At 48.2% G+C, this 21,563-nt stretch overlaps 8 protein-coding genes across 8 annotated transcripts; 2 read left to right on the plus strand and 6 right to left on the minus strand.

Moving 5' to 3' along the window:
* Nucleotides 1-93: 93 nt before the first annotated feature.
* On the plus strand, nt 94-1,979 carry TRIVIDRAFT_78530 (glycoside hydrolase family 47 protein; the record flags this gene model as incomplete). The annotated part of the gene is made up of 4 exons (XM_014100224.1): nt 94-333; nt 405-586; nt 647-1,234; nt 1,291-1,979. 4 exons carry the CDS (start codon nt 122-124, stop codon nt 1,851-1,853), a joined length of 1,545 nt encoding a protein of 514 aa, XP_013955699.1.
* Nucleotides 1,980-2,230: 251 nt separating this feature from the next.
* TRIVIDRAFT_52269 (uncharacterized protein) lies at nt 2,231-3,235 on the minus strand (the record flags this gene model as incomplete). The annotated part of the gene is made up of 1 exon (XM_014100225.1): nt 2,231-3,235. The coding sequence occupies one exon, from the start codon at nt 3,233-3,235 to the stop codon at nt 2,231-2,233; it is 1,005 nt and encodes a 334-aa protein (XP_013955700.1).
* A 1,391-nt stretch (nt 3,236-4,626) lies between these two features.
* Nucleotides 4,627-5,567, minus strand: TRIVIDRAFT_83701 (uncharacterized protein; the record flags this gene model as incomplete). Its single annotated transcript, XM_014100226.1, has 3 exons — nt 4,627-5,221; nt 5,326-5,421; nt 5,507-5,567. The coding sequence occupies 3 exons, from the start codon at nt 5,526-5,528 to the stop codon at nt 4,959-4,961; spliced, it is 381 nt and encodes a 126-aa protein (XP_013955701.1).
* Nucleotides 5,568-5,908: 341 nt separating this feature from the next.
* Nucleotides 5,909-7,605, minus strand: TRIVIDRAFT_170638 (uncharacterized protein; the record flags this gene model as incomplete). Its single annotated transcript, XM_014100227.1, has 3 exons — nt 5,909-6,185; nt 6,258-7,281; nt 7,360-7,605. 3 exons carry the CDS (start codon nt 7,556-7,558, stop codon nt 6,002-6,004), a joined length of 1,407 nt encoding a protein of 468 aa, XP_013955702.1.
* A 2,003-nt stretch (nt 7,606-9,608) lies between these two features.
* On the plus strand, nt 9,609-10,670 carry TRIVIDRAFT_70440 (uncharacterized protein; the record flags this gene model as incomplete). The annotated part of the gene is made up of 1 exon (XM_014100228.1): nt 9,609-10,670. One exon carries the CDS (start codon nt 9,609-9,611, stop codon nt 10,668-10,670), a length of 1,062 nt encoding a protein of 353 aa, XP_013955703.1.
* Nucleotides 10,671-12,554: 1,884 nt separating this feature from the next.
* Nucleotides 12,555-14,024, minus strand: TRIVIDRAFT_201921 (uncharacterized protein; the record flags this gene model as incomplete). Its single annotated transcript, XM_014100229.1, has 4 exons — nt 12,555-12,882; nt 12,941-13,437; nt 13,602-13,648; nt 13,736-14,024. The coding sequence occupies 4 exons, from the start codon at nt 14,022-14,024 to the stop codon at nt 12,555-12,557; spliced, it is 1,161 nt and encodes a 386-aa protein (XP_013955704.1).
* Nucleotides 14,025-15,340: 1,316 nt separating this feature from the next.
* On the minus strand, nt 15,341-16,198 carry TRIVIDRAFT_222955 (uncharacterized protein; the record flags this gene model as incomplete). The annotated part of the gene is made up of 1 exon (XM_014100230.1): nt 15,341-16,198. One exon carries the CDS (start codon nt 16,196-16,198, stop codon nt 15,341-15,343), a length of 858 nt encoding a protein of 285 aa, XP_013955705.1.
* Nucleotides 16,199-16,624: 426 nt separating this feature from the next.
* On the minus strand, nt 16,625-19,427 carry TRIVIDRAFT_70443 (uncharacterized protein; the record flags this gene model as incomplete). The annotated part of the gene is made up of 5 exons (XM_014100231.1): nt 16,625-17,305; nt 17,371-18,610; nt 18,678-18,984; nt 19,116-19,140; nt 19,185-19,427. 5 exons carry the CDS (start codon nt 19,425-19,427, stop codon nt 16,625-16,627), a joined length of 2,496 nt encoding a protein of 831 aa, XP_013955706.1.
* Nucleotides 19,428-21,563: the final 2,136 nt, after the last annotated feature.

The following is a 21,563-nucleotide window of genomic DNA, read 5'->3' on the forward strand; positions in this document are numbered from 1 at the left end:
CAAATACACGACTTCCCGCGTCTGAATTGTGATCTGCAACCCGTTTCCGTTGCTGAGCTTGGCCCCTCTCCATCCTCCTGCCGGCTGTCCTTCCTCTCTCAAAGAATCGGAGATTGTCACGATGAGATTCATCAGCAGCTCCGTGTTTGCCCTCGGGCTTGTTGCGCCTGCACTGGCGTATCCACGCCCTGAAGTTGTAAAACGCGGTTCACCCAACCCTACGCGGGCGGCAGCGGTCAAGGCCGCATTCCAGACGTCATGGAACGCATATCGTCAATTTGCTTTCCCTCATGACGATCTCCACCCCGTTAGCAATGGCTTTGATGATGAGAGGTAAGCTATTGATATTAAACTCTCCGAAGAATGGCACCATCATGTATGTACAGAGTCTAACTTGAGCCTAGGAACGGCTGGGGCTCATCGGCGATCGATGGCCTGGACACGGCGATTCTCATGGGAGCGAGTGATATTGTCAATACCATTTTGCAGCGTGTGCCTCAGATCAACTTCACCACTACTGCTGTTGCCAACCAAGGCATCTCTGTGTTTGAGACCAACATCCGATATATCGGTGGCTTGCTGTCCAGTAAGTTTCGACATGTGTGCCTCTTTTTTTTCATTGTGCTAATCACTGTGACTTGTGTAGGTTATGACCTACTGAAAGGCCCTTTTAGCTCCTTGGTGACAAACCAGACTCTGGTAAACAATCTTCTGAGCCAGGCCCAAACACTGGCCAATGGGCTCAAGGTGGCGTTCAACACCACAAGTGGTGTTCCAGACCCTACCGTCTACTTTAATCCCACGTACCGGAGGAGTGGTGCCTCAAGTAACAACATTGCCGAGATTGGAACCTTGGTACTTGAGTGGACGCGCCTGAGCGACCTCACAGGAAACCCACTGTATGCCCAGCTTGCGCAAAAGGGCGAGTCGTATCTCCTCAACCCAACAGGAAGTCCAGAGGCATGGCCTGGCTTGGTGGGAACGTTTGTCAGCACGAGCAGCGGTGCCTTCCAGGACAGCAATGGCAGTTGGTCTGCTCTCTCGGACAGCTTCTACGAGTATCTGATCAAGATGTACTTGTATGATCCGGTTGCGTTTGCAAACTACAAGGACCGCTGGGTTCTTGCTGCCGACTCGACCATTGCGCATCTCGCCTCTCACCCAACAACCCGTAAAGATCTGACCTTTTTGTCGGCGTATTCTGGACAATCAACGTCACCAAATTCGGGACACTGTAAGTTTTCAAATACAAACAAGTGACGGCATTGAACTAACATCTCACCTCCTTAGTGGCCAGTTTTGCCGGCGGCAACTTCATCTTGGGAGGCATTCTCCTGGGCCAGCAAAAGTACATTGACTTTGGCATCCAGCTTACCAACTCGTACTATGCCACATATAACCAGACTGCTTCTGGAATTGGCCCCGAAGGCTTCGCGTGGGTGGACAGTGTCACAGGCGCCGGTGGCTCGCCTCCCTCATCCCAGTCCTCGTTCTACTCAAAGGCTGGATTCTGGGTGTCGGCAGGGTATTACATCCTAAGGCCCGAGACCCTGGAGAGCTTGTACTACGCCTACCGTGTCACAGGCGATTCCAAGTACCAGGACTGGGCGTGGGCGGCTTTCAGTGCCATCACCAAGGTATGCCGCGCCGGCAGTGCGTACTCGTCCATCAACGACGTGACACAGGCCAATGGCGGAGGGGCTTCCGACGACATGGAGAGCTTCTGGTTTGCCGAGGCGCTGAAGTACGCTTACCTGATCTTTGCCGAGGAGTCGGATGTGCAGCTGAATCCCAATGGCGGAAACAAGTTTGTGTTCAACACCGAGGCTCACCCCTTTAGCATCCGTAAGTGAGGTTCTCGTCTTTGAGTAGAAAAGATGCCTTTTGGATATATATACGGGAGGGTTACTGTGGATATGTGAATATGAATAAATCTACCAAATATGAATTGCTAGAAATAGACTATTCGTTTGAAGCACATGATTTGACGCATGAAAAAGTTGTGAATGAATGGTATTTGATGAGTAAGATCTAATACTGTACGGAGTAAAGTAAGACATAATTATACAGTTACGTAAATGCTGATTCGGGTATGAGTGGACTTTGCCTCTTGCTCCTCACGATTTAACCAACTTTATTGCTCTTTTCGCTGCTGGAATAAGAAAAAAAAAAGAAAAGAAAAAGAAAAAGAAAAGAAAAGGGAATCATCAGAATCATTTCTCTACACAACTCAAAACTCCCTGCTCTGACCAATGTCGCAGACATCGAAGACGCCCTCTTCGGCAATGCCCTTGCGCTTCAACGCCTCCTTGAGCTGCCGCGGAGGCTCCAGCACCTCCTCCATGGTCAGAGCCCAGGTGCCCCAGTGAATGCCCATTGCCTTTTGGCACTTTGTGTCCTGAAAGATCTCGACTGAATCAAAGGGATTGGCGTGCATGGCGGAAAACGCGGCGCGGGGGTAGTATGCGCCGATGGGGATGAGGCCGAGGTCAAAGGGCCCGCGATGCTCGCCAATCTGCTGGAACTGGGGACACCGGGGCAGTGACTCGTACTCGGGGCCGTAGTCGTCGACGCCGGCGGGCAGATGCGGAACCGCGCGGTAGCCCGTGTCGCCGCCGAACCAGACGTTCTTGTCGCCGGACTTGACGCCCCAGGAGCACCACAGCGTCGTGTCCTTGTCAAAGGCGGTTCTGGCTGATGTGTGCTGGCACGGCAGACACGATATTTGCGCGGAAATGGTCTTCTTCTCGCCGGCAATGGGGGCGGTGACGGTCAGCTCTGCGTCTTCCCACCAGTCCATCTCGGTGACGTTCTTGAGGCCGCTGTGGCGGAACCACGACTCCAGGCCGAGCCCAACGAAGAACTGGACGTCTGGGTGGTGCTTCTGGATCTCCAGCACGGAGCTGTGCGATAGGTGGTCGTAGTGGCTGTGGCTGATGACGACGGCGTCGACTACAGGGATGTCCTTGAGATCGCAGGGCCGCGGGGTGAAGCGCTTGGGGCCCATGAAGGTGAATGGCGAGCAGCGATCCTCGAAGACGGGATCAAACAGCACGCGCAGGCCCGACGGAAACTCGACGTAGTAGCAAGCATGGCCCAGCCACGTCGCCCGCAGCTTGTCCGAGGCATCGCGAGCAGGAAGCCACTGCGGCGGCACAACAGGCACGGTGGGAGGCTTCGTATCAGGCCATTTGAGGTCGCCGGTGATGGTGGGCCAGAAGACCGTCTTCCACATGGAGGTGACGCTGGGCGGGTTGGACCATGACGGATAGGGATTCTTGAAACCGGAGATGGCGCCGTTGTGCTTGACGACGTGGTGCGGGTTGGAGGTTGCCTCGGCGGGGATGTTTGTGCGGCCGGGGATTTTGGAGACGGCAGTGGAGGAGTGGTGAGGGTGAGAGTGAGAGGCGGAGGAGGTGATGGTGGAGGTTGATTTGCGCGTCATGGCTGTGGCGGTGGTTGCTGTTGCGGCGGCGGCGAAGACGAAGACGAAGAGGGAGAGGCGCTTGTTGGTGTTGCTGCGGTTTGTGTTGTTGTTGATGTTATTGAGATTGAGGCTGATGGTGTTGTAGCGTTGCCACAGCTTGGGGAGAAGCTGCTGGCGGAACTGCGACATCAGAGGGGACCGAGAGGGAAGGGAAGCTCTCGACACGATTATATACTCTTCGCTCTCACGGCCAATGCCCAACGTGACTTGGGGGGGAAGGGGGATGATGATTGGGATTGGGACAGGGAGCTTTTCCCTATCTCTAGACTCGGGCGATGGGCTGCGTCATGCCTCAATGCAAGCCACAATCACGAAACCAAGAATGGCTCTATTTTTTTTTTTCGTCCGCATTTTTTGTCGCACGCGGCTTTAGCCCTTTCATTTTCCAGGGCAGGCTTCCATGCAAAATACATCCTCCTCCTCGCCTTTGCCGCTGTAGGGCTGGGCTGGGCTGGGCTGAGCTTGTGGGCTAAGCAGAAACAAGACATTTTTTTGGACTGAAATCGACGGAGTTAACAAAGCGAGTGCGAGTCCGGCACCACTTGCGGAGCTGCAGTTGGCTCTCGTCCGATGATTTTTTTGGGCGGATGGATTCATTTGTTAGTGGAAGGATTTCTGGCGGTTGCGGGGTTCGGCATCGACTGATATTCCGGGTTTGGGGATTGATGTGTTGGATTATATAATCTTGTTTCTTGTCTCAGTTCCTCATGCAGGAACAGTTGAGAATGCCCATTGTCCTACTACCTGCAAAATGCACCATCTCTTCCCATCCTCTCTCTCTCCAACAGCAACCTCATCATTCATACATGCCCAACATAGTCCGCCGCGCTACCGACGATATAAACTCCATATTATAAACCCGCATTTCATCGGACCTGCGCGGCCCGCTACTCACTTCCAAGCTCAGTAAGCGGCGCTTGCTTTTAACTCCGCCCGCTGCTTCGTCCGGACGAATGAGCGGCGCTGGGCAGCGTTTTTACGGAAAATACGCTGCCAGCTGCTTTGATCCCTGCCGCTTTTGGTCCGTGGCTCACAGTCAGAGTGCTGACGGCTCTAGACCAACTTTGGATTCACAAGGGGATTGGGCTGGTCATGTCAAGCTCTTCGCCTTGAGACGGGCACTGTAGTGGTGTGTGTCATTAAGTAATCTCGAGTTTTGACTTTGTAGGGTTTGCGCATAACATCATCAATTACATGCACAACAAATCATCAAAATCATCACAATCATCACAACAAGATGAATGGAACCAACAACAGCTGCTCAGCTCAACACAGGGAATTTTTATCCCAGGTGAAAAATGTCATTGACCCTGCTCAACTAAATCTAAAGCGTTGCGCTCGCATTCGCACTCGCATTTACATGACAGCCAACGTGTCAAGCCAGATGCGCACACGGAGCACGGCTATTTCCAACCACGCAAAACGCTCCGACCTAGATCCAGCGGCAAAAAGACTCGGCGCAATGTCCCGTTTAGATGGCAAGTCTCTCGACCTTCTGCTGCAGAGCCTTGATCTGGCCAGACAGCTCAGACAGCTCGTTGGAGCTGATGCTGGCGGCAATGACAGCACGGCTCACACCGCAGGCACGGCCCAGCAGAGTCTTGCTAGGAACGTAGACGTACGGGACGCCCTTGTCTTCGCAGATCAGAGGGATGTGGAGGATGATAGCCAGGGGCTCGGTGTCGGCAGCAAGGACGGCAAGCTCGCAAGTTCCACGGTTGATAGCCTTGGTGACTGTAGTTGAGAAGAAGAAAAAAGTCAGTCATCATATTGCAACATTGGACTGGGGTCAGAAAAGTCTGACCAGCAACATCAATGATTGGGGGGTCAAAACATACCTTCGTTAGCACCCTTCTTAGCCTGACGGATGTGCATGGCCGACTGGAGGAGATCGAGAATCTCCTGGGTCAGGGCCGCATCGGCCAAGGGCCAAGCTGAAAGAACAAAAGAGTCAGCACAACAAGTCGAAGCAACTGGGGGGACGAGAAAAGAGCCAATTGCCCTTTAAAATCGACTTACCTGCTTCATTGGCGTTTGACATTTTTCACGACGTAGGATAAGGGGGCTCGCCCGAACAAGGCTCACGGCCGGATATGTGTTTTGAGGGAGGTTGGAGAAAAAGTTGGAGGATGATGGACGAGATGCGCTTCTGGACGAAGAGAAAAAAAAAGTTGCGATAGCTATGGTGAAAAGCTTATCGATCGGGTGATGGATAAGTAATTTTTCCGAATATCACGTGCAGCTATGCTGAAGCAGTCCACAGGCAGGTACTAGAAGAGTGACGACAATAAAGTGGGTCCTTGAGTTGCCTCAAATGGAAATGCCGTCAACGGGCTGAGCATTGAACTTACACAGAGCTACCGCAAACTTGCGATTTTATCCAACCAAGAATGCATTTCTATATGAGATAGACAAACTCTGCGTGGTTGGTATTGTTTATTTTTATTATTGATACAAGCTATGCCATGATGCTTTTTACACTATTAATGATACACTATCTATGCCAGAATGCTTTTACACCTTCTTGGGTCCAACCATGAGCTCCGGCTTGACAAGGTCGTCAAACTCCTGCTCCGTCAGAGCCTCGAGCTCCATGGCGCTCTGCTTCAGCGTCAGGCCCTTCTTGTGAGCATTCTTGGCAACCTTGCTGGCCATGTCGTAGCCAATCTTGGGGTTGAGGCAGGTAACCAGCATGAGCCTGTAATAATCAAAGTTAGCTCTGCAACCCAAACAGGGGGGATACAATCAGAGTAAAAAAAAAAAGACTTACGATTCCTTCATGATGTTGGCAATCTTCTCCTCGTTGGCCTGCAGACCGTGGACAAGGTTCTCCTCAAACGAGCGCATTCCGTCGGCAAGGATGCGCGAGCTGTGCAGCAGGTTGCGGATCATCAACGGCTTGTACACGTTGAGCTCGAACTGGCCGTTCATGCCGCCAATCGTGGTGGCGACGTTGTTACCCATGACCTGAGCGCAAACCATGGTGAGGGCCTCGCACTGCGTGGGGTTGACCTTTCCAGGCATGATGCTGCTGCCGGGCTCGTTCTCGGGCAGGTTCAGCTCGCCGAGACCACATCGGGGACCGCTACCCAGGTATCGGATATCCTGGGCAATCTTGGTGAGAGAGCCGGCGAGAGTGTTGAGGCTTCCGTGGGCCTGCACGATGGCATCGTGGGCAGCCAGAGCCTCAAACTTGTTGGGAGCAGTCTTGAAGGTAATGCCAGTCATCTTGCTAACCTCCTCAGCGATTCCCTCGGCGAATCCCTCAAAGGTGTTGATGCCGGTGCCGACAGCAGTGCCACCCTGGGCGAGCAGCTTCAGGTCAGGTAGAGAGCTCTCGACACGCTTGATGCCAAAGTCGAGCTGGGCGACGTAGCCGGAGAACTCCTGGGCCAGAGTGAGAGGAGTGGCATCCTGCAAGTGGGTGCGTCCAATCTTGATGATCTTCTTGGCCTCGAACTCGTCGACCTTGGCCTGCAGAGCAGCCCGGAGGCTGTGCAGGGCGGGCAGCAGATCGCGCTCCAGCTCGAGGACGGCAGCAATGTGCATGACGGTGGGGAAGGTGTCGTTGGAGGAGGCGCTGCGGTTGACGTGGTCGTTGGGGTGGACGGGCTTCTTGGAGCCCATAGTGCCGCCGAGGATCTCAATGGCGCGGTTGGAGATGACTTCGTTTGCGTTCATGTTGGACTGGGTGCCGGAGCCGGTCTGCCAGACGACAAGGGGGAAGTGGTCGAGGAGCTTGCCGTCGGCGACCTCTTTGGCGGCCTGCTGGATGGCCTGGCCAATCTTGGGGTCTGTGGGAAGACATTAAAGATTTAGTATGGTGTCGTTTCTCTCTCTCATTCTCAGTCCCATCCTCAATTCACACATACCCAGTCCGAATCGCATGTTGACCGTGGCCGCCGCGCCCTTGAGAATGCCAAAGGCCGTAATCACGGGCGGCGGCATGCGGTCCTGCGGCTGGTTGATCTTGAAGTTGCCCAGCGATCGCTGCGTCTGGGCGCCCCAGTACTTGTCCGCCGGCACCTCGATCTCGCCAAAGGCATCGCTCTCAACTCGCTTGTCGGCCATGTTGACTCTGGTGGCGTGGATCGCTCTGAAGCTGGCGGGAAGCGTCGTGGACAGGTTGAGGTGGGAGTTGATGCTCTGCGGGGTGAGGCAGTGAGGGGAGGCGCTTTTCTGCCACAGGCGAGACCCGGCGATCGCACCCGACGCAGCTCTTGCCGACGCTCTCCGAAGCATTTTTGGTGTGTCTCTGCAGGAAGGGAAATGGATTATAGGAGGTGGTTATTCAGTCAATTGGGTCGGATTGTATGGCGCAACCTGGCACTATACAAACCAATTGCAGTATTATTCTATAGTCTTGTATTAGGGGATGTGCGGTATAGAAGAAAAAAAAAAATCGAAGACGAAAAGAAGAGCCCGGAAAAAAAAAGAGCAAGGATACGGCTCAACAAATGCCGGTACATAAATCGGGAACGCCCAACGAGGGAATAATCGGATCAAAGGCAAAAAGCTCCTCGCAATGTACACCCCCAGCGAAAATACCGCACGGCGCTACTTGCATCTTGCTTCTTGACCGGAATCTCCCACCTCGGGTATTTCCTCTTCCTCTGCGTACCTATTCTTTCCAATTATCAGATGGATTTATTACAGTTTCTTTTTACTTTACTTCATTAATTATATATATTCCTCTATAAAATGCAGTATTTTGAGAACAGAAACCGCCAATACAAGATCCCCACTCTTTTGTTCGCCCGGTAAAGGTACAGTACAATCTACCTACTAACAATGCGCTATCATGGCATCAGATAATCCAAGCAGGATGCAAGTGAAGACAAGGAAGAGCTCTTCATTTCCATCTTCTCCTTTCTCTAATTATATACATCTAATAGACTACTTCACTTTATTGAGACTTGGGGTGACAATGCGTGATACATCTCCAGCCAACGCTTGCGGCTTACATCAAACCTCTAATACTCTCCACCCTCTCTCGAATAGAATCTCTACACTTACTACCTTAGATATGCCCATTTTCACTAAGTCTGGCCCAAATCTAGTACATCTACCCATTTCCAATAAACTTACTTACATCTAGTGAGCATCTCATTCATAGTTCCACGTAATTCGTTCAACTCCATCTCAACAACCTACACTGCAGCACTCTAGCCTTCCACTTCGGCTTGAGTAAGCTTCCTTTTCGCAGCCACCACATCTTGGATTTGCCTTTTGACAATGCGCCCTCCTTGCACTCAACCCCTTTGCCAGGTTGAGTTAGCAAATCTACTTTTGTATTTGTTTTCCTGCCGATTTCTAGCCTGCGAAACGTGCTGGTGGCTGAAGTGATGAGCAGGCCAAAGAGCCCCTTAAGCTTTATACCATCTTTCTAATCATTTGATTGATATCAGACTACATCTTGCGTATACTGAAGCTCTAGAATTGTGTTCCTTGCTTCATTCTATTTATAGCTCATCTTATCAGCGCTGTTCATTCCTGGTGGATATTACACCATGTCTCCATGATTCCGAATCTCTGCCAGCGGACAACCTATCTGCCATGCTTTTGCCACCCTTTCAATCTATTTGACACTGAATCCCGCTGTTATTGGTATTCCTTCAAACATCATTTTAGGTTTTTATTCCACTTATATCGTGGAATATACCGTGATTCATCACCACAAAGAGGCAGAGACAAAACAGCCACCGTGATGAGGACCCAAAGAAACACCTACACAAGATGAAACCTGGAACACAATTCCCAAATGAAGCCATTGTGAAAACTAAAGCGCAACTCCACAAAGCATATTTCCTTCTATATGGCAGGCTGTTCAACACCTTCAACTTGCGCTGCTCCAAACCTTCATTTACAACAAGACGTCCCAGTACAGCCACCACGTCTTAAATCTTTCTTCCTGTAGTGAATCTATCTTGCGCTTCAAACTTTCTATTTGAAGCCTTTGCAATATTGAGTTTTTTTCAATGATTCTGTCCATGTATATAAAGCCGCTCCCCTCCCATGGTGGCCGTATTCCTCCATCTTCCTCCTTCTATCCACCCATCCTCATATTATCCCATCTCGCCGAGACCACTACCCATCATCTGCCTTTCCTTTGATATCAACTATGGGTTCCGGAAAGGAAGCCTGTCGGATCCTCTGCTGGACCCTATTTCGGCAACGTGATGCTAAAACTCACCCTCCTCAGTCCGAGAACACCAAGCGCAGCATCGAGATCGTTAGTCTCATCAAAAGTCACCTTGAGGAAAACCCGCGTGTTTGCTTGTTTGTGGCCCATCAAGGCTTTTATGCCCAATACTTTCCTTATTCTCTCTTGAGGCAATGGAGAGTCAATACCTTGCTAGGAACCGGCCAAACCGAATACTACTGCAACGACTGCAGCAACGGCCACTCAATTTCAGATCAAGATTACTGGTTTCTCGCACACTTCCTTACCTGCAATGACTTTTATGGCGCATACCTAAGTCCTCAGCATTTAAGGACTCTCTATTTTGACTATTGTCTCAGTGTGCCTTTCCAGCTTGCGCGCAAGGTTATGGATGCCCATCGCAGTGGTTCCCCTCATGATTATCCGGCTGAGCTGCTGGTACCTCGCTGGCCATTGAAAAGCTCTTGCCGTAATGTGAATTATGTCAAATCATGGAATGCCCGGATTGTCGACGATCAACTGGCACTGTATTCTCAAACTATCTTGACCCTTGACGGTACTAGGAAGCCGGCAGAGTATTTCGACATGGGCCTGCTCTCCATCTGCCGCCATGTAAATACTGGTCGGTTGATGCTTGGCAATCAGGATTCCCCTTCGGAAGATGCCTTTTCGAGACTTCATGGAACAATCCTGTCTTGTCCTATATGCCTGACAGACTATTATATTAATATACTTTGGCAACGCGGGAAATGGAAGCTGGGAGTCTATGCCTATCACATTCTCAACACATCCCGGCTGCCAGCAGATTGGTCCTGGGACACTATGGCATATTGTCCCGAAGAAGCCCGTGCGTCACCACGAATCAGAAAGATGTCAAATATTCCGCCAGGAAGGGCGGTTCGTTTGTGGGATACAGCACAAGGCATGGCCCCTGACATGAGGCCTGATGGGGAATGGGCACCTCAACCTGAGTCTCACAAAGATACTCGTTACATGAACCGGCTTGTTTATTTACATTAGACCTGGGCAGCACGGGCTGAATGGCGTTTCAATGGTAGTTATTTGAACTGTTTTATTCTCTTAGGTTAACAGTTGACCAATATAGCTATATAATTTGAAGAAAGGAATGTATTCGAGTAAAATGATCTCATTAGCTATCAACCCAGATGATTAATAAACACTGTTCTTCTATTTCTTTCATCTACCAACAAGAGAATGAAAATAAAAAAATAGAAGCCTCCAATAAGTTATTTCAACCCTAGCCGGCTAGCTCTTGCCCCGCTATAACCTCAAGAGGCATGAAAGCCACAAAGCCGAGATGGTCACTGACATGTTTCACCAAAGCTTCATATGCCCGATCACTTTTCTGCTCTGGATAACCTTCTTCGAGGTATATTGAAACATTGGACTCCATATTTATTAATGCATACAGCGAGATTTTGGAGGCTGGTCATAGCGTGATAGATAGAGGTCCAGGATTTTGACTGATGCAGTGGAGGTGCTTCGTCGTTTTCCGAGGTTTGGATTCCCCCATACGGGGGATAGGATCGATCTGAAGGACAATCAGACCCGGTTTCGGATGAACTATCTTCTTCTTCTTCTACTTGCGAGGCCTTTCCTGCACCAAAATATCAGAGATTTGTCGCTAAGGCTCTGTGAGTGTAAAAGGTTCTAGTTACCAAGATTGCGCTCAAGCGCGGCGAGAAGTCGATAAATCAGTCCACTTACATCAGGTGCGCTCTTTAGCCGAGAAGCAATCGATTGTTCGCCTTCACAGAACGCGTTCATACTTGCAGCATGTGAAAGCTCGCCAGGTGCTCTCTAGCCTCAGCGGTGTCGTTGCTATCATCATTCGATAGATTTTGTAGAAGTGTCTTGCATCGAGCCGATATTGCTGGCAGGCCTGATAGCATCTCATCCGAAGTCACCGAAACTGGCAGCTTCTTTTTCTCCATGGCCATCGTGTTGAGGCTCGTTTGATGAAAGAACGATGGGGGGTGCTTGCGTACGCTGATTTAAATCTTAAACACATGTACTCAGAGTAGGGGCTGCCTTATATACCTGATGTAATGAGACAACAGATTGATTCAAGTTTGATCCGCGCTTAGCCCAATCCTTTAATATGCAATAGGCACAAAGGTCCGCTCTTTATGAATGCATGGTGAAACATGGCAGCCTATATCCAAAACCACGTGCTCAACAAAGAATACATCGAATGTATCGGCCGCAGATGATAACTTGGGCAGCGGCTTCATGATAACACTAGCTGCTATTTGTTGCATTGGTACCAGGAATGCCAATAGCAGGCCAAGTTGTCAAAGGATTTCAGCCAAGAGTCAACTCTTTGTTCTTCTTCAGCTTTAGGCTGCATATGTCAAAGAAGCCCTGTTGACCTCTACAACCCCAAGGCCTGTGTCTCTAGCAGCGGATACATACAGGCATACATTGGTCGCCACTGTGCCCGATTCTTTGTTCTTGACCGCGCTCCATCGAGACCGAAACTCTTTGATAACTTTGAAAGGGCGGAGGTTCGACATCACCTACGAGGCTCACAGTAATCCAGTTGCCATTGAGCATATACACCAATAGCCCAAGTTCCATCCCCACCTGGCACTTCGGTAGGACTGAGTGACTGCATGTACATATATATCAAGTTTGCTTATTTACATTAGACCTAGGAAACAAAAACTAGGCGGCGCCTCAATGGGCCTTATTTGAACCGTTTTATTCTCCTAGATTATCGGTTAACCAATGTAACTGATTTGGAGAAAGGGATATATACGAATAGAATAAAATAATCTCCTTAACTATGTATCACCCATGTGTCTAGACTACCAAGCTATTTGTGTAAATTAAAACCATATATATGTAGCCTTTACCCTGTCCATCCGGCGCTCGTCTTGTTTAACTGGAAATAGAGTCCATTGCCACCATGAATAGATGATCCCTGATATGTTCCACCAAAGCTTTGTATGCCTGATCACTCTTCTGGTCGGGATAAGCCTTTTCAAGTTCCGCCGGGAATTCGCCGCAAAAGGGACATTCTTCAAGAAGTGGTTTAGGAGTCATGCCGAAAAGCCAGCAAAGCCATTGAGATTTTGTGTGGTCATGAAGTATATGATCAAACCAGTCATCATATGTAGCTGCACTTGTATTCATGAATGGTGACGAGCAGGAGTCAAATACGCAGAATAGAGGTTCGAAGTCGTGAATTAGATGGCCCCGACTTAAGCTGAGTCATTGAATTAGCAATGCGAAATCATGCCCTTCAAAACTACATGTATACTCACAGACTTGGTCTACTGGCTTCTTCTAGTGGATAGATAAGAAAACAGTATGGGCAAGTAAATGAGGCGCATGTAGGGTCTATCGCTGTCGAATATTCCGCAGATGACACGGAATCCACGTGCTGGCCCTGAGCTGGTTGGGGGTTTTCTGTTTCAAGCTTCGTAAACGTTAGAGATGGTATCACGCTTGGTTGTGTGCTCGGATCCAAATAACACTTAATAGGGGTAATACCACCCCGTATTACTTCTTGACGATCAGCTGGCGGCACTGCTTGAGCGCTCTCCCCTTCGCAGGGCTTCGGTTCCTTCTTTTGGAACGCTGTTGCTGGTTCACCTTGAATAGAAGTCGTTTTGTGATGTTGCTCGATAAACAGAAACCGGATCCGCCTTGTTGCAATCGACTCAACCATGCGCTCCCGGAGCATTGAGCTAGCGTTGGGAATAAGTTTATCAATCTTTTGCCTCGCATAACTCTTAAATAGGCTATATATTTCTTTATTCTGAGAGAAGGTTTTAATTTTTTTAGTTTGTTCTTCGCTATGACAATATCCAACTTGATTCTGGAGTAAGATGAAAACAAAGAGGCTGTGGATAAGATTCTTAATAGAGCTCCAGGACACTGCCCATGGCGCTTTGTTGTCTTTCGATGGCTGAGGTAGCCTACATGTAAATCGGGAAGAGGAACGTCCTGGAGAATCATTGGACTCGAGGCTGATTGAGCTTTTTTTCAGGCCTTCTATATTCAAACATTAAAATTTTTTTTACTTAAACTTAGCGAATGTGAAAGGTTTTAATTACCAAGTGTGGCTTCAAGTGCGGAGAGAAGGCGTTTAACCAGATAACCTGTTTTCGGATTGCGTTTCAATGGAGAATCAATCGACTGTAGCTGGGCTTCACAGAATACGCCCATATCCACAGCCCATGTGTAAATGCTTGCCATTTGCTCTCTTGCCTCGGCGGCATCGGTTCTATCGTCATTGGATATGCTTTGTAGAATCTTAGTGCATCGATTAAATTTTTCTCGGATATCTAAGAGCATCTCATCCGAAGTCATGGCATCGGACGGCTCCTTTTTATCCATGGTCATCGTTTGAGGATCTTAATAGGAGGGGCTTGTACGCTGCAGGTGCTTTAGACACATGTACTCAGAGTAAGTGCTGCCTTATATACATGTAATAAAATAACAGACTGGTATCAAGTTTTCATCCGCGCGTGAGTCCAATCCTTTGACATACACTAGACAATGGTATGCTCTTTGTTGATGTATGGTGGAAATTTGATACCTGTATCCAAAGCTACATGAACGCGCACAACAAAGAATGGAAAACGGCCTGAAGACGATAACTTGGACAGCGGCTTCATGAGCACACTGAGCACCATCATTTTCATTGGTGCCAGAGGCGCCAACAGCTTGTCAAAGGATTTCAGCTAAGCATATCTATTCTTCTTCAAATTTGGGTTCCTTATGTCAAAGAAATCTCAGCTGTCAAGAGGACACCGATAGCTCGGTGATGGGCCTTTCGGTCCTAGCACCTCAGGTGGTCTTGGCTGCAGGTCCAGAAGTTTTGTCATAGGAGTCCTCGTAGGCTCGAGCGTCATTCTCGTAACGGCCAATGCGCGGCTCACGAAGCCCAACAGGTTGACTCACAGACTCAAAGAGAACCTGGCGTATCTTCTCTGTGATGCTTGTCTTTTCCCACTCCCTGTTCCTATATACCAGGCTTTTTGACTTCCTTGCCCTGGCTTTCATCCACCACCATCACCCTTGGGCTTCACAGTCAGCGCGCCCAAAGTATCTTGATGGGTAGAAAGAGAACTGTCCGGATCAGGAAACAAGAAACGACATCTACACGGCGTCAATGCGCTCACAATAGCTAAAGCTTGAACCGTGACATTGCACAAGGTATCTGGATGGCAACTGGACAATTGCATGCAACGTGAAAGGTAAATCATCTGACCAGCAGTTGCAGTCTCGAACTCCAGAGCGTTTCGCTCCGAGCAAATTTGATATCTGGGGCAGCACACCCTGATCTTTCACGTCTCCATCTTGTGCGTCATATAAATACAAATAATTACCCTTGTACGGGCTTTTACGGCGTGGCATATATTGGATATATGTGGCAGGCCACTCATCGACTAGACTAAAGGTAGCAAAGTTAAGGCTTGGCTTCAAGTTTACATATTTTTCGATAACCCTCTCCATATACTCACGCTATGGTTTTGGTGTTACGGCATTGGTGTTTTTGACTTGCAGGTAGAATCTTATTACTAGAGTCTTTATGCATAGGCACATGTATCGTGAGAACATTCTATTTCTGGGATATTTCCAGTAGGGTTACATGTTCTCCATTGTCTCCTCCAGGCACCGTTAAATATCGGTAATCAGAAATACCAAAGCCGTGATTAAAAATGCTTGAATGCAATACAGGATTCCTGCCCTTCTTCTCCCATCGAATATTCATTAAAATCTGGATCAATTTCCAAGTCCTCAAGCAACACATTTTTAGACACCTCTCCATACTCCCATTCCTCTTCGGAGTCCTCATCTTCACCTTCACCTGTAAGAAAAGCCGTTCTGTGAGAAAACAGCTCAGCTTCAATATCACCGTCCCCTTTAACTCGAATTACATGCAACCTGTACGCAAACACGACTCCAGGAGCAGATTTATAACTGTCGTTCTTGCCTTGCTCTCTGTTGGAGGTGACATTACCTCCCCCAGTAACAGGAGGAGGACCCGTCACTGTAGACGTAGAGACTCCCGCCGATGTTGAATTTGTCGATCCGCTTTCGCTAGTCACTTGAAAGGAGTCTTTGGCAATTCGCAATCCCGAAATGATATAGACGGGCCGCTTGCCAAACATGCCGCCGTCTATATGCTTCTTTACCCGAGCCAACCCCACGATCGCTTTCAATGTATCCTCGCTCATGCCACTACCAAATGCTCTCGTTTCGAGATCTATACTGCCATATGTCGTTTTGGTGAAGCGAGATGCATGCACATTTCCGACCTGCAAGGCTAGACTCACGAGTTTGAGGAACGTTTGTGTGGTAAGTGACGTGCTCTTATTTTGGGAGTGCAAGTGGTCAGATTCCGTGAAAGTATTGATCTTGGGGAGGGCAATTTCTGGGTGAGATTCTGAGTCGAGCGAGGCGAGTGAGAGGGTAGGCCTGCTTGGATGAGGAATAATCGAGCCTAATGAAACCTCTCCATCAGGAAGAAAGTTGAAGCTTGGTGGAAAGAACCAGATTTTTTGTGCCATTGTTCATGAGGCAGGGGAAATTCTCATAGCTTAAAAGGTATGTTGTAAGAGTAAGAGTTTTCCAGTCGGGCTCCAATTGCAAGGACTGCAACGGGCATGATATAGAAGGCGTCCAATTTATGCATCGCAGCCTAATTCAATTAGGCACGATAACAGACGGTTCAATGATTGGATATCGTATAATTTTGGCATTATTGCATCACAGCAATGCCAGAACCAATTACATTAACTTTCAAGATAGCGGGCGACTCATGAGTACATAAAACAGATACGAAATGAATACCTCTATTTCTCTATATATTTCAGATGCAATGAGTTACATTATGATTTGTTTATACTCTTTTCCCACAATTTATACGTGAGCCTGTTCGTCAATCATGGGCGGCGTCACATTGCCTAGGAACACCATTAACCGACACAAACGAACTAGAAGCTTTGAGAAATATCCGCCTGTTGGGAGTTGACATATTGCAGACATGAATAGATCTTAGAGTATCTCGCAAAATGTTTGGCAGGATCTTGGTCCGATGTATCCCTCCAGAATGAAATTGGATCTAAAAACCACATTCGACTGCCTTCATTCTTCACCACCATGGACTTGAATAGCGCTTCCATACCGCTCTTCCTTCGAAGTAGCTTAAGTCGTGATAATCTGTAGTTTCCTTTCGCAGATGGCTCGAGATAGGGCAAAAGATCTGCATACGCAACCATAGAAGCGCTGATACCCGCCGCCACAGCTGTGGCAATTGATGATCCGGGCCGACAAACATTAGGATACTTTTCCTGTATATCTGCGAAGAATTCTTCCGGAATGTCGCTTCCGTAAGTACCCCATATAGCAGGTGCCCCATCGGGGAGCCGCGGATTTGTCTCCATGAAGGTGCCGTGGCAATTAGCAGCATGGATAGATATGACCGAAGAGTGGCGAGCAGGGAATTTTTCACCCTCAAAAGAGGAGTTACCAGCACTGGCTAGGAAAAGCACAGATCCATTTCGTTCCGATTGGACCGTATTGATAGCAGTGCTGATGCCTTCATGATCCCTTGGGAATCCGAATGACATGGAAATAATATCGGCCTGGCAGTCTCTACCGGCCCATAGGATTGCCTATTATGTCACACTTTGTTAGCGGGATGTCTAAGGATGTTATGCCACAATACATATTAACCTACATCTCGAATTCTCTCTTGACTGCCACCCAGCCCTTTCGTGTCTTTCGCCACACGGGCGATGATGATTTCAGCGGAGGGGGCACAATGCATGACGAATTTTGCCATCAAGGAGCCGTGACCAAACGTATCTGTCTTTTTGGTGGGTGAATTGTCAACAAAATCTCGCGTTTTCTTAATACGCGGTAGCATGCTGTCGTCATCGTCCAAGTAAATGCCGGTATCTAGGATTGCCACGCTGATAGCCCTCTCCACTTTGTGGATTCGCTGTTGTCGTGCAATCATCCTGCCAATTGAATTCAAATCGTTAAGCCACTTTTCAGGCATTACAGTGTTCCCAGAATGAAAGGATTCCTCGAGTAGAGACAATTCGTTTGGTAAATCTGTGTTCAGGCGGTCTACCCTTGGCTTCTTGCGAATGCATAGTGTGTTTCCAATGTTATGGTTGAAGCCAATCTCGGCCAGGTATTTCAATGGACGCACCACATGTTTATAGAATCTCTCCTTTCGCTTGAGAACTCCATTTTGATTATCCGGTAATGTTTGAGTTAGCGGATCCGTAGCTGTGCCAACAGGACTGGGATTGTCCTGCCTGTCAACGAGGAGTTTGGCTTCTCGAATGCAGTATTCTATTGCAACATCAAAGAACGATTTGTACGCAAACTCATCCCATGTAGTTGCTTTCAGATCTTTCAGCCAATTATCAGCGATCTTGTGGTCGCAGTTGGCTTGTGCGATACTATTGAGCTGGGGAATCGATTGAAAAGGTTTCGAATGGCCGATTTCCAGTAGCAGTATCCCAAAAGCCAAAATACGGGGATGCTGATGAACAAGTCTCGGATTATCAACAAAATCTTCCTCCGGGTCGTCTGGAATCCCAGAGGGGAATATCAAGTATGGTCGTAATGGAATCTCATCTTTTCCCGTAGTGGGAGGCATAAACCAAATGGCCTCGCTCGTCCACTTAATACGCATCAAGTCTGAGTCATAGAAATGATAGAAAGCCTGCGCAATGGTGTATGCTAATATGACTTTCTCCTTGGGCATCAGTTGGCGTTCGCGTAGCACATCGGCAAGGCTTTCTCCATGCCCAGACCCGGCTTCAGATTTCAAGAATTTGTTCCTATGAAACCGAAACTGGCCTTTGGAAACATCGAAGCCAACCTCTACACGAGCACAATACTGAGTGTCTACCAGATTGCAAAATGCTGGCTGAGAATCCGTATTATCGTCAACAACAGTGCTATTATTTGGCTCTCTTATCAACTGTTAGTATATGTAAGTGCTTGGGCGGTGAAATAGAAACTTACACTACCAGGTGGAAGTCCTGCCAGTAGGCCATCTGCATCGGAGATATAAGAAGACTGATGGAGGGAGAGTCATGTTCCTCCTCGATCAAGCACAATCTTGCGGGATGCCATGCATGACTCTTATGATAATCTTGCCTGTCAAGCTCACATTTAATGTGAATCTCAAGCGCTTTGAATAGATCTCTGGTGAAATCAATGAAGTGGGTTTTTGGTCTTTGACTATACGTGGCTCGCACACCGTCTCCATCACCTTCGTTATTAGGAGCTATTAGTTTAGCAAGGTGAGAGCAATCATGGCTGATGGCGGCTATAATATTTCCAGCATTCAAGTCCTTGAAAAAGGAGATGATAGAAATTTCCCCCAACCGGTCCTTTCCGAGAAGCATTCGAAGAGGATCGAAGTCGAAGAGATGGTTCCGCCGCTCACTTTTCACCCACTAAACTTCCAATAAGCCTTTCTGTACTATATTTGTAGACATTAGTCGTTTGGGATCGTCATAGACGTACGCTATTTATGTCAGCAAAATCATCTAAGAGGATTTGACACATTTTGTGAACTTCAGGCTCTATCCAGTAGATCGGAATCGATTCGATGGCATTGCAAGCCAGGGCCAGGTTCGCAACAATCTCTGATACAACACATCGCCGCGCTGAATCCAAGCTCGTATCTCTCATAGCCTTTCTTAGAATTCGAGAGATTTTGAGTGCCCAATGCAAAAAAGCATCGCGGCTGTTCGAGGGATTCTCCATGTCGTCTTCAACTAGACGGAGCATACAAAAACAAATGCTCTGGCAGACTCTGTATGAAATGGGTATATATACCCCGCTCGACTGTGACCATTGATGTTACACAGACAACGAAGCATTGATGCCCAAATCTAGAGCGAGGTGCAACTCTCAGCCTCGTTTCATATTCCCCGCCTCGGACGCACGCGTTTGTACATGGGAGTACATGGCGCGTAAACCCCTCTTAATATTTATGAACACATCCTATTTAGATTGACTGGCTCAAATTTCTCTGATATTCTTTTCATACTCCTTGATCTAGCTTGAGCAGCGCTGGTGTTAGCTCTATTCATCTTGCTCCCCTGTTTCATCAAAACACGTCAGTTCTCACCATGTCTACCATAATTTCCATCTCAGACATCGCGCAGCGATGCGTTACAAAATTCCAAGAGGCAATGACGGGCAAAGGTGATACGGAGCATAAAGATCACTTGGAAAGCAGACTGGCGGGTTTCAACTTGTGGGTAGATAACGTTGAGGCGAATAAAACGGATGGCACATCTCTCGACTCTAGATTTAGGTCGCGACCGGAAGACCTGGGTCTAGTGAGGGATATCTTGAATCTTCTATCCGATCTCTTAGATGAGTACATGGACATCGTCGATAAACGTCTTCCCACTGCAGAGGGATTGGCGAATATAGACTCCATCATTAAAACCCTGGCGAAAATTGGAGTCGCGATACGCCGCACCGGCAATGCATCAAGAAATCGCAGGGCCAATAAGTCGTTCAACCCTGACGAGCATCATGAGTTCAAGCAGCATCTAGAATTTTTGGTTCTACTTCAACCCGCTGAAGACCAGCCTCAGCTAACTGGACTCGAACTATCTGATTCCAAACCAGCTGAGCCAAGCGAGAAAAATGACATGTTGAAGGCCAAGCTTGAGCAAGTAGCTGAATCCAGGATAGAAAATCTCGACTCTTCCAAACTGACCGATATTCAAAAACGACTGATTGAGGCCAACCTAAGACGCAGACATATTTTTTTGCTGGCTCAAAAGAGGTCTCAGCGTGTCAAAAAGACAGCACCATCCAAGTTAACAGCAGACAAACAACAGGCTGACGCTGCTCCTCTCAAAATCTCACAGATCACACCTACAGCTTCTGTTGTAGACCAAATCAAGATGTCCGCATCCTTTGAACCTAAAGACAAGCTAATAAAAAACAAAACGCCGCCTACGGTGACTGGCTATACAACAGCATCAACGGCTGAGGGGACTTTGGCGTTCAATTCAACCAAAGATCCAACCATTGCACACTCCCAAATCTCACGCATTGCTGCCAACACTGAATTCCCGAGAGCTCCCGTGTCCTGTCAAAATCAGCTCGTGTTCAAATGTCCATGTTGTTGTCAGTCTCTGCCTAGTGAGGGTTTTCGAAATTCTGCTAGTAGATGGAGGTAAGATAATACCCCTTGAATATTCATTGATCAACAACTAGAAACAAATCTCATATTCTTCGGGTAGCCAACATCTCATCGATGACTTGTGTCCATACACTTGTATCGCGCAGTCATGCCCTACACCGGATATGCTTTTTACAACCAGGAAAGCATGGGAACTCCATGTTGAGAACGACCACGCGCCTCAGTGGCAATGTCTCTTATGCGATGAAGGTGATGAGCCTTATTCATCAGAGGAGGATCTGACTACGCATATAAAGACTCAGCACAAGGAAGCACTATTGAAATACGATCTTTCATTCCTTGTATCCTCAGCTGAAGTGAGATACATGGGCATCGAATCGTGTCCGTTGTGCCCATCAAAAGGGCCACGAGACTCGCCAGAGTTAGTTGACCATGTGGTGCGTCATGCGTATGAGTTTGCTCTTCGCGCTCTTCCCTGGCCACAGCCTGTTATGGAGAACCTCAATAAGCCGATAGGAACGTACTCCCTACCAGAAGACACTTTTAACGCTAAGCGTCTTGAAAATTGGCTCGCTTCTTTACAAGAATCTGGAAAAGAACTCGCAATGTCATCTTTCGACAAAATGAATCATGAGATGCAAGAGAATGGAAATGATACCCCTACAAATGATTACTTTGCAAATAACGACTACTTCGAAGACAAGGAGCTGGAAGGTTTTTCCAAATGCCAAATT

The sequence above is a fragment of the Trichoderma virens genome (genome assembly GCF_000170995.1).
Source record: "Trichoderma virens Gv29-8 chromosome Unknown TRIVIscaffold_70, whole genome shotgun sequence".
In the NCBI taxonomy this organism is placed as follows: Eukaryota; Fungi; Ascomycota; class Sordariomycetes; order Hypocreales; family Hypocreaceae; genus Trichoderma; species Trichoderma virens.